Genomic DNA, 16,638 nt, shown 5'->3' on the forward strand with positions numbered 1-16,638 from the left:
GGAACTGTGTCATTTGAAGGACAAGGACATATGACTAAATACACTAAATGTGTCCATATATGGCTTGAATGAGAATGATTAAAGGATATCAATTTGCATTCACTGTGACCAAAATTAGAAATTCAACTGAATTATACATTCATTAATGTGAATCATTTAGTCTCATTCCATGAAAAATGGGTTCTAACCGTATTGTTCCACTAAAGAGAATGGGATCTTGAAGGATGATAGATAAACGGCTCCGCAGTGTCTGAAGAGGCAGCTTTGCTATGTCAATATCATCTATGATTATCCGTCCTTTTAAAAGAAAGCATAGAAAGAGTGAAGACTATGGTGATGGTAAAAACAAAACAACAACAACAACAATAACAACAGTGAACAATATTAGTTTTAAAATTGTACCCTCAAAGGCATCCACCATACGGAAGAAAGCTAAGGAGAAAGACGACTTTCCACTTCCTGTCCTGCCACAGATGCCGACCTACAGTACAGACGCACAGGAAGTTGAATTCTTAATCATGTACACACACACGCACACTGTGCACAGTTAACAACAACTCTATTTGTGATGAGGCAGAGGCTAGGCTAAATTTGAACAAGGATTAACTTTGAGTCCCGTGCTTGTCCCCGTGTTTGTGCAGGTATTTGATCCAGAGAGGTTTGTTTGTACCTTTTGTCCTGGTCTGATGTTGGCATTGGCATGCTTTAGGACCGGCTTCAGTGTGCTGTCGTACCTTACACTCAAGTTCTGGATGTGAATCTCACCGTGCTGTGGCCAGCCCTCAGGGACCTGAGATGAAGCTGAGAGAGGGGGGAGGAGAAGGAGGAGGCAGAGACAAGATAGCAAGATGAAAAAAAAATTAATAAAAAGAGAAAGTAGGTTGGAGACAGACAGTGCATTAAACCTCACAGGAGAGTGAAGCTGTGGTATGCATTAAGGCTAGTAAAAGCATTCCTGCAGAGATGTAGTGAATAACAGCTAATGTTTGTATCCTGTGTGTAAGATGTCGATGTGGGTCAGCATCAGTGACCCTTCCCCATCTGAAGGCTTTCCACTCACAGAGTAGCCCCTCATAGTTCTCTGGCTCGGTCTTCAGCAGGTTGTTTATTCTTTTCACCGCTCCTAATTGGACCTCTATATCAGCCAAGTTACGCACCATCCAGTTAAGGTAGTTCGATACCTGACAACACATATAGAGGCAAGGATTGAATGGACTGTTGTCCAAATCTAAGTGTCCAAAAATAATTTCATCACAGTGCTGATGACTGATCATTATAGTTTAAATTTTTTCATAATTGATTTTAATTTTCATTTTCAGTTTTTATTCAAATGTTTTCGGTTTTGTTAGTTGCTATGAGTATTTCTTTTTAAAGACATTTAGTCCTTATGTATTTTAGTAAAGGTTTTCATAGTTTGAGTCATTTTTGTTTACTTTATAAGCCTGTGGGTGTCTGCTTTCAACTTGATAGGATGTTTTTCCTATTGGTTTTGGCACTGCAACAGTATGCTATTATTAGAACTGCATGGTTTCTAATAAGGCACCTTTATTGGGTAAGGCTGCTGAATTCAAAATATTCCCAGAGTGCACTTACTCTCCTGCTGAGTGTTGCTATTGTACAAAAACAGGATTTTAAATTCCCAGTAGCAGATGGTGGATCCAGCTTCCTCACATTCCTCACTCTCATACAATGGGGGAAATAAGTATTGAACACATCAACATTTTTTTCAGTAAATATATTTCCAATGAGGCTATTCAATTGGAATTTCACTGGACTTTGGTATTAACTCAAGAAATCCACACATATAAAGAAATCCAAACATTAAAGTCCATAAATGAAGTTATGTGTAATAAAGCGGAATGACACAGGAAAAATGTATTGAACACACTAACTGAAATTTATTTAATACTTAGTGGAGAAGCCTTTGTTTGTAATGACAGCTTCAACATCCTTCCTGTATGAAGAAATTAATTGGCGCAGTGTTCAGGTGTGATTTTGGCCCATTCTTCTAAACAAATTGTCTTTAAATCTTGTTCAATTGGATACAAGTCAGGTGATCGACTGGGCCCTTCTAACACCTTGATTTTTTTTCCTCTGAAACCAGTTGAGAGTTTCCGTTGCTGTATGCTTTGGATCATTGTCCTGCTGGAAGCTCCACCCACGTCTCATCTTCATCATCCTGGTGGATAGCAGCAAATTCTTCTCAAGAATCTCCCGGTAAAGGGCTCCATTCATCGTTCCTGCAATTATATGAAGTCTGCCAGTACCATGTGATGAAAAACAGCCCCACACCATGACGCTTCCAGCTCCAAACTTCACTGTTGGTATAGTGTTTTTAGGGTGATGTGCAGTGCCATTTCTTCTCCAAACATAGTGTGTAGTATGAGAGCCAAAAAGTTCAATTTTGCTCTCTTCTGACCAGACTACACTCTCCCAGTATATCATAGGCTTGTCCAAATGACTTTTATCAAACTTTAAACAAGCTTCGACATGCCTTTTCTTTAGTAATGGAGTCTTGCAGGGTGAGCGTAAGCAGTGGAGTGCATTGCCTATTGTTTTCTCTGTGATGATGCCTCCAAGTGTTTCTGGAGGTCTTTCCGAATCTTTCTTGGCTCTTGGGCTACTCTTCTGACTTTTCTTCTGATTCCCTGGTTAGAAATCATGTGAGGAGTTCCTGTGCGTGGCTGGTTGATGATGGAGTGATGTTGCTTTCACTTGTGGATAATGGCCCCAGTGGTGTTTACTGGAGGATTCAGAAGTTTTGAAATACGTCTGTATCCGATTCCATCAATATGTTTTGCAACATTAAGGTTGCGAAGGTCTTTGGAGAGCTCTTTGCTTTTACCCATCATGAGATGTTTCTTGTGTGATACCTTGGTTATGAAAAGCCCTTTTATAGACCATTAATTTACTAACCCAGATGATATTAAGGTATAATTACTTATGGATTTCAGCTGGTTCCTTGCCTTACCTTGCCGTGGAGAACTGCTTTATCTTAGGATGTTCAATACTTTTTTCCTGTCTCATTCCACTTTATTACACATAACTTTATTTATGGACTTTAATGTTGTGAATTCTTTATATTTCTGAATTTCTTGAGTTAATACTGATGTCTGATGAAAATTACATGTGAATAACCTCAGTGGAAATATATTTACTGAAAAAAAAATAGGGTTAGGGTTAGAAACCAAATTTCCCTGCAAGTTTAGAAATATCTGAAAGTTTTCCTTGAGAGGACTTGAAAGGATCCTCATGAGGAAAGCTGTAGTGTTAAAAAAACAACCCTAGTTTTTTGTGTAAAAGGCATATTTCACTGCTTTAATAATTATGGCAGAGGATGGTCCTTAGTAAGACAAACTTTTGTGTTTGTGCCTGTGTGTGTGTGTGTGTGTGTGTGTGTGTGTATACCATCAGAGCATAGGTCAGTCCCAGCCCCACCAGGCCAGTGGACAGATGGTTGTAAAGATTGTTGGTGATGGAGGCCACTGCAGCTACAAGGACAATGCAGGCTCCAATATACTCCTGATAGAGATAGTGTAGACAGAGAAAGAAAAGAAGCAGTAACAGCTTGAGACACACATATGTGTGTGTGTGTGTGTGTGTGTGTGTGTGTGTGTGTGTGCAGTTCTGAACATTCCATGTCCTGTAAATATATTTTATATATTTTATTCTATACTAGAAATTCAGACATCACAGAGTGGTGTATAAATAATACCAAAGTATATATTTAAAACTAGAAACCACTGCATGAATGAGCTGTACTATATATGATTTACTGTATGTACTCAGACAATACACAACAGAACAATCACTGGTTATATATGGACTAACAGAAGCAAGTGAAGGTTAAGGAACAGGGTTTTCTCTTTGGAAGATATTACTGAAAGATAATATGTTTGCTGAAGCTACTGCTGGCTTTGAGTGTGAGTAGGGATACTAACCATGCGGACCTCCAGCCAACGGTTGGCAGCAGTGAGGAAGAGAGATGCGACATTATTAGCATCCGTGAGCTCCAGAAGTCTCTGCTGAAATCTGGCTTCATACCTATATCATACAAATATACGAATTATTGTTGTAAGTTATATTGTTCACTGTTTAGATAATGTTTTTTACCAACAATGGCAATTTGATTTCATTGAAATGAACACTTCTGTCGGTAGTAAGCTCACCGGAATGGACCCTCACCTGAAGGCCCGGATGGTGGTGAGACCCTCTACTGTCTCAGAGAAGTGAGAGAGTAAAGGAAGCTGGGTACTGTCCTCAAGCTGATGCAGATCTCTGAACACACACACACACACACACACACACACACACACACACACACACACACACACACACACACACACACACACACAGAGGTCATCATTAAACAACTGTCAATACTTAATATCTCATCCAACATGATCATATCTTAAACTTATATTTTATAAAACTAAATTGAATTTAAATTGAAATTGGCATATTGAACATATGAACATTACCAAGTACATATATGTATCTTTTATATTATCAGTTTAGTAAATAATCTCATTTGTATTAAGAGTCAATGATAACATCAAATAGCTTGATATTTCATTTCTTTCTATGTCTATAAATATACTGACTATCCCACGGGAAAGGCAGTGCTTCTCATACTTGAACGCCACTCTGAAGTATTTCTGGATGAAGTAGCAGGCAATGGCAAGTGGAGTGAGAGCGATGAGGAAAACAGGTGTGACATATGAGATAACACCGAGCGCAGACACACACAGCAATGTGGAGCGAATCAAACACTCCAAGGTAGTAGGAATATGCTGGAGAGTGAGATAGGGAGAGAGATTGGCGATAGGGAAAAGGTGAAAGAAAGACACAAAAAGCATATACATTAATCACAGTCATTTTCTTGTTTATTCGAAATGTTTGAGTGCAGCAAGGTCACTGAGAAATCACATAATCTGCCATTTTATGTGCAACTGAGTTCCAGCTGGAATGAGAATCAGCTTTTGCCAGTGTAAATTTGATGCAGATGTTGTTAAAAGAAGTGTAATTTTACTTGCAACAAAAGACCGTCTGACTAATTTCCTAAAATTGCTACTAAAACAATGAAAACAAAAATACAAAAACATATAATAATGTAACATTTTCAATAGCCATCAGTCAGGCCATGGGCTGCATCAAAATAGACTTTCAGACTTCCAAGTGGCACAAAACATATGATCTGGATTGTACTTTTGATATAAAATGAATTTGTAAAGAACTTTTGTTTTACTGTTAATAACAAATATGATAAATATATATTGAAAAAGTGATCAATATAGAAACATTCTCCCTCTTTTCCAGTTACATGTAAGATTGATGCAACTCACAAGTCATTAACAGCATAAACAAACAAAAGAACATGGGAGAAGTTACACAGTTATGTTTTTGTAGTCATTCCAATGCACTGAATACATTTGTGTTTGAAATTAAAAGATTAATATGAGATGACAGATCAGAAATTCAGCTCTCATATCCTGATATTTATATCTAGATGTGTTAAACAACTTAGAACATGGCACCTTTTGTTTAAACCCACTCATTTTTCAATCAGAGCCATTCCACAAGTATTGTGCATAGCCAATTTGGAATGTCCTCAAAAAGAAAGAAACCACTGTTATACTAACAAGGAGAGATGGAACAGGTCGGCCAAGGAAAACAGCAGCAGTTGATGACAGAAACATTGTAAGAGCTGTGAAGATAAATCTAAAAACAACAGTCAGACATCACCAACTTTCACAGGGCAGGGATGAAGGTGTCACAATCCACCATTCAAAGAAGACTTCAAGAGCCGAAATATAGGCCATGCAAAAAGATTCAAACCACTCATCATCAGAAAGCCTGATTGGAATTTCCAAAGAAATACAGCGATGAGCCACAAAAGTTCTGGAACCAAGATTAAGCTCTATCAAAGTGAAGGAAAGGATCTGCTCATGATCCAAAACATACACGTTCATCTGTCAAACATGGTGGAGGGAGTGTCATGGCTTGGGCTTGAATGGCTGCTTCTGTAACAGGCTCACTAATCTTTATTAATGATGTAACTTTTGATGGTAGCAGTAGAATCAATTCAGAAGTCCACAGAAACATTCGGTCTGCCTAATTATTAGTATATATAATTTGGAGGAACTTCATCATGCAGCAAGAAAATAACCCAAAACACACCGCCAATACAACAAAGGACTTCAGGAGAAAAAAGTGGAAGGTTTCAGATGGGCCAAGTCAATCACCAGACCTTAACCTAGTCGAGCAGCATTTCACCTCTTGAAGAGGGGACTGAAGGGAGAAACCCAGCCAAAACAAAAACAAAAAAAAACAACTGAAAGACGCTGTGGTATAAAACCTGGAAAAGCATCACAAAAGAAGAATGCAACAGTTGGTGATGTCATTGGGTCACCAGCTTGAGTATTTGCAAGGGATGTGCAACAAAATATGAAGTCATTATTATGATTTACTTTAATTTGCTGTTCCAGTACTTTTGCTCACCTAAAAATTGACTGCCATGTTCTAAGTTGTTTAAGACATCTAGCTGTAAATATCAGGAAATGAAAGCTGAAATTCAGATCTATCATCTTGTATATTTTGATCTCAAACCCAGATGTCTTCAGTGCATAGCAAAAACAAAAGAAGTGGCCTTCCTGTTCCAATACTTTTGGAGGGAACTGCATTAATGGCAGTGTGTGTTTGTGTGTGTGTGTGTGTGTGTGTGTGTGTGTGTGTGTGTTTGGAAAACAGCAGCATTGCAGAGATTTCTAACCATCTTAATGTCACTGCTGGTTTGAGTATAGCCTCTAACCAAAAATATCCAACTAACAGCAGTCCTGAGGTGATTAACAGACGTTGCTGAATGTCTTAAGTAAGATCAACACAAACTGTACATGAAAACAAATATTAACTACAAGGTGGACCACCAGGGTGGTTCTGTCTAATAAAATGGGACAGTAATTGACACTGTGCTTACAAATTCCAGGATCACTACGAGTACCAGCACCACACACTATTATGTCAGTGTTGCAGTGTTTCTCAATTGTAGACTTTTTATTTTATAAATTCACTAAATACACCATCAGTAAACAAAATACATGCTTCAGTTTACCAACAGCATTACAATTACAGTCAAAACAGAGAAATATAAATTCTTTCAAAGGATTACTGCTACAGGAAATTATTTAAAAAAAAAAAAAAAAAAATGTAAAAATATTTTTTAAAACAGGGAAATATTATTTGTCATATTAGCAAAAATGACCTAAATGACTGTGAAATACTGAATCTTTTATCATCATACTTTATCATTTATCATTAATCATCAGCTTTTATCATTGTACCTCTCTGAGGAAGGGCAGAGGGCTTTGGGTAGAAAAGGTCAGCGTGATATTTGATGAGAAAAGGTCTCTCAGGGGCAGTGACCCAGAAACATACCTGGTCTATTGTGTTTGTGTCAGCAGAGAATCGGTTCAGAAGGCTTCCCAAAGGAGTTGTCTCAAAGAGTCTGGTCAAAAAAGTGCAAACCATCGTTCAGAAGACACAAATATAACCTGCAAATAGTGTTTCCAGTTGAATGTTCGATTTCAAGATATTTAATTCTGGGTGACACCCGATAAATCATTGTAGTAAATTACAACCCCAATTCCGAAAAAGTTTGGACAGTATGGAAAACGCTAATGAAAACAAAGAGGAGTGATTTGTACTTTGACTTGTATTTAAACAAAAAACATATACAGACAAGGTATTTTGTGTTTTACTTAATCCACTGCATAGTTTTTTGAAGATAAATGTTTATTTTAAAATTGACACATGCAACACGTTCCAAAAAAGTTGGGACGGGGGCAATTCAGGACTAAGAGCAATGAGACAAGTTGAAATAAGAAGTTGATGTGAAATAGGTGAGGCAATCGTCTAATCATAGTATATAAGGAGCCTCCAAAAAAGGCCTAGTCCTTCAAGAGCAAGGATGGGTCAAGGCTCGCCTATCTGCCAACAGATGCGTCAGCGAATAATCCAACACTTTGAGAACAACATTACCCAAAGACAAATCGGTAGGATTTTGGGCATTTCACCTTCTACAGTGCACAATATAATTAAAAGTTTCAAGAAATCTGGTCAAATCTCTGTGCGTAAAGGGCAAAGCTGAAAACCACTTCTGAATGCGCGTGATCTCCGATCCCTCAGACGTCACTGTCTTAAAAACAGTCATGAGTCTGTAATGGATATCCTGACATGGGCTCAACACCATGCGCCGCTGCATCCACAGATGCCAGTTAAGACTTTACTATGCAAAGCAGAAGCCATACATGAACACTGTCCAGAAGCACGGCCAACTTCTGTGGGCTCGGTCTCATCTGAGATGGACAGTAGCACAGTGGAATCGTGTTTTGTGGTCCAACGAGTCAACATTTCAAATAGTTTTTGGACAAAACACTGTCTTGTTCTCCAAGCCAAGGATGGACCATCCAAGCTGTTATCACTGGTCCAAAAACCACCGTCTGTCATGGTATGGGTGTGTGTCAGTGCCCATGGCATGGGTTGCTTGCACATCTGTGAGGGCATCATTAATGCAGAAAGATATGTACACATTTTGGAGCAACATATGCTGCCATCAAGAGCAGGACAACGCCAAACCACATTCTGCCCGGATTACAAGCACATGGTTGCGTAAGCAGAAAGTGTGGGTGCTACCATGGCCTGTCTGCAGTCCTGACCTGTCTCTGATTGAGAATATGTGGCACATTATGAAGCGTAAAATAAGGCAACGAAGGCCCCGTACAATTGCACAGCTGAAGATATACATAATGAATGAATGGGAGAAAATTCTGCTGCTAAACTTAACCAACTCGTGTTTCAGCACCCAAACGCTTAATAAGTGTTATTAAAAGAAAAGGTGATGTTACACAGTAATAAACAGTCGACTGTCCCAACTTTTTTTGGAGTGTGTTGAAGTCATCAGATTTGAAAACTAAATTAAATTCACAATGTAAAACATCAACTAATGTGTTAATAATGTGTTTTCAATATAGTACAGGGTGACTTGAATTTTCAAATGACTCTTTTTGTTTGTTTGATTTTTGCATTTTCCATACTGTCCCAACTTTTTCGGATTTGGGATCGTATTGATAAATCATTACAGTATACAGATGTAGAAGAGTAAAGGTAAGCTGTACTCAATGTGATGGAAAGGTTATTGTGAATAGGAGTAAGGGGATGAGCATGGGACAGTCTATGATTACAGCAGCAGTTCTTAGAAGGTACAAATTTACAGTGTCCATGTGAAATTAGACAATAAAACAAGGGTAGGTGCTTTGTATTCTAAACAAAATTTTTAGATTCTGAAACCAGATTTGAGTAATGACATCCATGTACCTTATTTACAGTGCAATAATGTCTTGGGTTAACGTCCAACGGCTCTGAACAATATGAGGGGTGAGTGGGTCAGAGATCATCTGTCAACTGACCACACACAGTGTGTAATTACTCTCCTCATTAGCCACCAGCCCTGTGCTGTTGCCATGGAACTAAAAGCAAAAGCACTGTTTGCTGTCCCGAGCTCAGACAGATGGGACACATCAGTCATCAGGCTAATAGCTCAGTGGAGCCTGACTGTATAACCAGTTAATGGTTTTATTGTCATCTTCTCTTTCTCTCTTTCTCTCTCTCTCTCTCTCTCTCTCTCTCTCTCTCTCTCACACACACACACACACACACACACACACACAGCAAAGAAACACACAGCAAAGAAACACATTAACACATTGACACACAAAGAGCTTAAACAAAGTAATAATAACAGAGGAGATTCATACCTCATGGGGGCGAGTATGATGTTATTAAGCAGGTTATGGTGTAGCTCTTTGGCCACACTCAGCCCTGTCCACTCCACAGCCACAGACGTGACCAAACACAGCGCAATGCCCAGGCAGCACAGCACACTGAACATCAGCAGATACGACGAGTGACTGAACCCACAATCCTGAAATCAACAGCACATACAATCTGTTTGTTTTTTTCTTACAAATGTGTGTGTGTGTGTGTGTGTGTGTGTGTGTGTGTGATAGGGCTGAGAATGAGAGAGAATGTTAAGAGAACATGAGAGTGATGTAGTAGAATAGCATTACTCTGTAATAATGGTTTAAACATAAAAAAGAAACAGTTTTAGCAATGGCAGTAGAGAGAGCTATGTATAGTTTTATTGAAAGCAAAGCAATAATGACTCTGTAGAGGATTAACCTAATGATCCTCGGACCCACAACACTAATGATCCAGCCAAAGCCCCAAAACAAATCAATGCTTATATTTACTTAGGCCTTACAATGCATTCTAATGAAAAACCACAAGTAAAATACGAGACAAATGAAAAATAAATAAATCAATAAACCACCCTAAAATGTCACCCACATCTGCAAATTCTACTCCGCATGCAGGGATGAGTTCTAGAACGTGTATTAATTTAAAATACAAAATTTGTATTAGGCATAAGTAAATATAAGCATTGATTTGTTTGGGGGCTTTGGCTGGATCATGGTGTTGTGGGTCCGAGGATCATTAGGTTAATCCTCTACAGAGTCATTATTGCTTTGCTTTCAATAAAACTATACATCGCTCTCTGTACTGCCATTGCTGACACTTTTTTTTTTTTTTAACGTTTAAACCATTATTACAGAGTAATACTATTCTACTACATCACTCTCATGTTCTCTTAACATTTTCTCTCATTATCAGCCCTATAAATACTATTTAACAAATATATATATATATATATATATATATATATATATATATATATATATATATATATATATATATATATATATATATATTGGTGATGCTTTATATTTATATTATGCTATAGCCAATAGTTCTGGCTATAACATAAATCACAGGTCTAATGCACTCATACTAATATGTTATTCTTCCTAGAACAATAGCTTATTCACAGGTACACATGGTACACAGGTGGATGCTACACATAATCTATGGCTAATAATAAGCAGATTTTTTTTTTTAATTGTTGTTTGACAAAGAAAAAAAAAACTATGTCTATGTAACATTTATGAAAGTAGTCTCAGGCGTCTGCACTGTAACAATCAATACATTTCCCAACATGAGAAGTCTTCAGAAGAGAGGTGTTTACATTTTCTGGTTTCAATGTAATATTGTTCTCGTATTAAGTTCAAGACAGATAACACAGGAGTGCCTGGTGAGTGGAAGACAGTTGTGTTTACAGATGCTACAATGTAAGCGATAACAGGAAGTAACTTGTCTTGTGGACATTCAATAACATTCAGTGTAACTATAACCAGTTAAAAATTGCGGTCATTCATTAATAATGAAAAAAATCTCCCTGTAATCACGGACCAACTGATGTGGTATAAATGAAATTGCATACTTTTGACTGTGCCCTTTTAAGAAAATAATAGACTTTGGGGTATCCTACCACCCTGACGTGGATTAGTTTAGTGTAACAGTATGACCTGTCATGTTATATTCCTTACTTAACTTCCTCATTAATACAGCATAACACTAACCAAGTAACTAAATTGTATTACATACATACATACATATATATACACACACACACATTATATATATATATATATATATATATATATATATATATATATATATATATATATATATATATATATATATATATATATAAGCTGCATTTACCACTGTTTATAACACCAATGAGTAAAAAGTAAGTCCACAATGTCTAATATGAACCAGCACCTTAAATAGAGACCAGAGTTCAGTAAGATCAACATTTTAAAATGTGATGTCATTTAATTTTTAGTCATGGATTGAATAAACACTAGTCAGGTATATGCAGGTGTATTTCATTAACATTTAAGCAAATGTGTTAAACTTCTTTGTTGAGTATCAAAAGACATTTTTATGTATTTTTAGCAGTTCCTAACAATGCGCATACAAACAAAATGCAATTTACAATTTTCATATGAAACATCTGACAGTCTAATTTATAGAAGCGTTTGTTTACCCATTAGTTTAATCCCTGTCCTGTTTTCTCTTACTGCACATTGCTTTGCAGACCATAAATCAGAATGATTAGCTGTGGCTGTTCGCACTGAACATCTATGGTGAAAAGCCTGAGGGATAACAGAACACTGCACTGGTGGACTTACACACTTTAGTTTTCTTTATCAAAGTACCAAATTGTGGATTAGGGAAGTTTGAGATTGAATTACACACACACACACACAGACACATTTAGAATAGCGCAGACAGGGCTGTACTCGCTGTAATAAGTATCCTGTTACAGCACATGATGTGAGATCAGTATCTGGCACATCTCAGAGCACAGCTTGAATACCTCTCTCGCTCTCTCAGATAACACCTTCCCACCTGCTGTGACTCTAATGTGTTAATGACACAGTAACACACAGTCATACTGCTATAGCTTGAAAAGATTTTGTCAATTTTTTAATTTTTTTATAAGGACTGCTGTAGTGATGTTTATGACTGATGGAATAACCCAGAATTTATGGAAGACAGTTTACATTTACTTCTGCATATGGGATTACAATGTTATTAATAGATTATTATATGAATTTAGGGCTATGTAAAAAAAATTACCCCAAGTATAAATCTACATGACCAAAATCAACCAACCTAGGGGAGGTACATATTTATTATAGTTTTTCAGTGGAAAGGTACACAATGGTATGGAAATGCTTTTGAAAATATCAACACATGAATAAAATATGCTAGTGAGAGATTATTCTGTACCTGCACCAATGTGCAGTTGTGTCGAACAGCGTTGATCTTAGCATGGATGACGTCGGAGGTCCAGTGAGCAAGCCAGACATCGATGGACACCATGAACGTGTGTTTGAGGAGCTGGGACAGCAGCAATAAGGGCAGCAGCAGCAGACCAGCTGAGCTCAGGTACTTCCCACATGAACGCCAAGGGATGGTGGTTCTGTGCCTCATTGCCTGTGACAGGTTATCCTCATCATCACTCTCCACCGTCTCCTCTGCAAGTACACAACAACATGAGATGAGGGACAAACTGCTTGTTTTGTGTTCAAGATGAAAAGCATTGGCTGCCACTGGATGATATTAAGCAAATACAGCAAGGGTGTGCAAGCTTTGCTAGAAGGAGTTTCTACAAGCAGTTATTAATTCAGTGATGAAAACTACTGAAATTCTATGCACTTTTTAGAGTATCAAAAAGTGCAGCATGGTTTTGTTCTTGGCCGGCTCTCATGCAACTTCAACAGAATCTTGACCTGATGAATGATGATACAGAAATGCTCCAAAATTTTGGAATAATTTTCCAGTGCAGTTTAGTAATGTAAGCGTTATACTGTATGTGTTTTTAAAATAGTTGTTAAACTGGGTATGCGTATAGTTCTTGGGTATTTTTTCTTCTTAAAAGCATATTTTATAATTAGTAATAAATTTCATAGTTAACTGATTGATTTATTGATAATACTTTGTTTTATATTTGACACTTTTAAATAACTTTTTGAACTTCTTGACCTTTGGATTTTGGATGCAAAACAAAATGTATTATCATTATTATTATTATTATTATTATTATTATTATTATTATTATTGTTACCTGTCATCTGCATGAAGATTCTGTCACTTGTAAGCAGTCAGCTGCTTATATTATGCAGTAACAGGACATACTCTTTACAACATAAATATCACACACACTACTGCAAAGCTGTAAATACACAGCACTGAGTACATTATTACTCTCTACATCACCTATACAACATAAAGGCCCAGACCCCTGATGCAGTGATACAGTATATGAATCAAACTGCCAGGTTAGTGATATAAATGGGTAATGAAGTAATGAGGAGAGAAAAAAAACAAACAATGGAGATCAGGATACAGGCTTAAAATCTGGCAATATATAACAGAGGAAAAATAAGAATATGAACAACAGAGGGTAAATAGAGCTTTAAAATGTGAGACAGAATAGGACAGGGTCCGCATTATATCCATGACAGATATATAATGTTGATTTACGTTTCTCTGGGAGGAGCGCCTACACAGATTTCCAGAGCTCACATTAAGGTTTTCCAACTGCTCCCAATTCTAAAATTAGACGCAACCTCATGCTGTAATTTTATGTGTATAGGAGAGAGTGCTGGGACTGGAGTGGGAGGGAAACAGAGAGAAAAAATGCATAGAGATAGATATGAAGAAGCATAAAGATAACAAGAAACAGAGATAATCAAACACAGTGTGGCACAAAAGCAGGTAGCTTTTAATGCTCATGCTGAAGGTGTATTATTATAGGAACTGTTTTATTGTACATGAGTGGAGGCATGCAGCCAAGAGCAGTGACAGATCACACACCACCATGTAACACAAGCTTTACACGATTCACAGTTACCAAGCCACTGTCCACCCACACCTGTGAGTGCAATCCCCAGTGCTGCAGGGACACATAGACCAGAGAACCAGCGACATTCATCAGACAGAGACAGAGAACACAGCCTTGATAACACTCCACATGAGCAGCATATAAGAGGAACATCAGTTAATGCAGTCTGCCATGTAATGAAGAGTCCACTTTCTTTATCTAGTCCCAGAACAAATAATGTGGTGCCATCACACTTGTTGCGTTCGACTGGGAAAGCAGCACTTTGCGCAGTGAAGATAAAGGCTGTCCTATTCAGCTGACCTTTATGCTTTTTTATCTAGGCTTAATTTGACAGCAGCATAGTGTGTAGATTTGCAGGAAAAATTATCATTTACAGCCTTACAGTTCTGTTCAATGCACCATTGCTCAGTGCAAGATTTGGCAAACTGTCCCTCAATTTGAAATTCTTACTTGGAAAGTTTGGAGAGATCCTCAAGCCTGAGATCAGTATATGACATCATATCAACATAGCTGCTCACTTGATCAACAGTAAATGAAGTGCAATTTATCAACTTCTTAATTCAATTACAATTTATATTTGATTTAGAATAATAAACATACAGACATACAGAATTAGTTGGCCAAAATAATGCTGTATTTTCAGAAGGTAAACATATCATGAATGTTAAAGCTCACTCATAAACATTACCTGGTTAGCTTGTTGCTAACAAAAGACAAGCTTTCAATGCACTGAGGTGAAAAATGAGGAAGTTCTGACTTTATATGTCTGAATTAAGTCAAATTAGTTCCACTAGTTCACCCACAATGATGAAAATAAATAATGTCCCAATTGTAATGCCTGTCTGGGGTTTATTTACCCCAATGCAACAGGGACCTTTAACCAAAAGTGTGTTTTCTGTGTGTAAAAGTCTAGAAGACCAAAAATAGCTGTTTGCAATACTGGAAAAGCTAAGCAAATGGAAATATTTTGAGTAAAGGCAAATTTATCTTTATTCCTCATTATTACACAAATTTCTAGTTATTATCCCTACTAATTTCACGGTTGCTCTATTGGTAGATAATTTAGCTTATTTCAAGCATTTATTTCTAGAAAGAAGCAAAATTATCTACAGATAGAACAAGACAATGCCAAGCTTGAAATTAGTAAAATGTCTAAATAATTAGGATTATTAATCTTATATTTGTTGAATAATCTCATAATAAGAAATATTAGGGTCCGTGTACGCTGTGTTCATTTGTTTTTGATTTCAAAATTGAAAAACTATATTTAAATGACAACGCGTTCATTATTTTTTTTGTTTTAATAGTGACTATTTCATTACTAATTAACTATGTTTAAACCCAATTTATGCTAAAAAATGCAACAGATTTAAAATATGCCTCATTTATACATTCTTCCCGTCTTATTTTTTTTAGTTGGAATTATTCCGTTTTGTGGCATCTTCACATAACCTGAGAATGATTTAACTCACTGAAAAACGAGCAGAATATATCAGAGGCTTTGTCAAACATCCTTCACTCTGAGAAGTTCATTACCTGCTTTTCAAAAGCAGTAAGAAGTTTACAGTAAGGGAAGATGACATGTCCACGGAAAATTAGCCAAGTTTTTCACTGCGATAAAGCTAGTTTTAGGTTCGATATTCGCTGGATATTTACTTTCCCTTGCCCTTGTTCTATAGAGGCGACAGTCTTACACAGATATCAATACCACTTTTAGTTTTAATAACATTCAGGTATTATATACGGACATAAAATATTTACTCAAAAATGCCAGCGTGTATTAGAGCTGCATATTTACACCTGAGAATGTTCTGACCCGTATCACATCGCAAGTTGCCTTAGGTACCATCTGGCAATTCCACCAACTGAGTTAAAATGTCAACAGGCCCGGTTCTTGCCAGCTAAAGAAGTTGGGCAGACTGAAGCCGCCTCGTGAGTGTAGAATGCGCAGTTGCTTTCAGTCAATAAAAACATAGAAAGATACTACAATTTTCTGGCATTATTTTGTGATTGCTTGTGGCAGTACACTGCCCTTCCTCAAACTTCTGAACACACAGCCTGTCTCAAATTACTTTTAACCAATACACGAATTGTAAAATAAATAAATAAATAAATAAATAAATAAATAAAAATAATGTTGTCTTTGCCTATGTTCTGATTGAGTGGGCAAGACAGACGTTTGGGTGGGCTCAGCCCACCCCTTCCCATGCCCAGATCCAGCCCCCAGCCCCAAACATCAACATTGTCCATGCATTAATTAAAAT

The 16,638-nt window shown here is 37.2% G+C and overlaps 1 protein-coding gene across 4 annotated transcripts in view; it reads right to left on the reverse strand.

Moving 5' to 3' along the window:
* The window catches only part of abcc8 (ATP-binding cassette, sub-family C (CFTR/MRP), member 8), a 56,913-nt gene that overhangs the window by 3,244 nt on the left and 37,031 nt on the right, over positions 1 to 16,638 (reverse strand). For all 4 annotated transcript variants that reach the window (XM_047160171.2, XM_017485448.3, XM_017485444.3 and 1 more), the window contains 11 exons: positions 12,757 to 13,004; positions 9,813 to 9,979; positions 7,435 to 7,504; positions 4,636 to 4,793; positions 4,186 to 4,278; positions 3,942 to 4,044; positions 3,409 to 3,522; positions 1,061 to 1,181; positions 671 to 801; positions 403 to 481; positions 189 to 297 (listed from right to left, as the gene is read on the reverse strand). In XM_047160171.2, coding sequence (XP_047016127.1) covers positions 189 to 297; positions 403 to 481; positions 671 to 801; positions 1,061 to 1,181; positions 3,409 to 3,522; positions 3,942 to 4,044; positions 4,186 to 4,278; positions 4,636 to 4,793; positions 7,435 to 7,504; positions 9,813 to 9,979; positions 12,757 to 13,004 — 1,393 coding nt within the window. The remainder of the gene's footprint in view (positions 1 to 188; positions 298 to 402; positions 482 to 670; positions 802 to 1,060; positions 1,182 to 3,408; positions 3,523 to 3,941; positions 4,045 to 4,185; positions 4,279 to 4,635; positions 4,794 to 7,434; positions 7,505 to 9,812; positions 9,980 to 12,756; positions 13,005 to 16,638) is intronic.

Source organism: Ictalurus punctatus, chromosome 14 (genome assembly GCF_001660625.3).
Source record: "Ictalurus punctatus breed USDA103 chromosome 14, Coco_2.0, whole genome shotgun sequence".
In the NCBI taxonomy this organism is placed as follows: domain Eukaryota; kingdom Metazoa; phylum Chordata; class Actinopteri; order Siluriformes; family Ictaluridae; genus Ictalurus; species Ictalurus punctatus.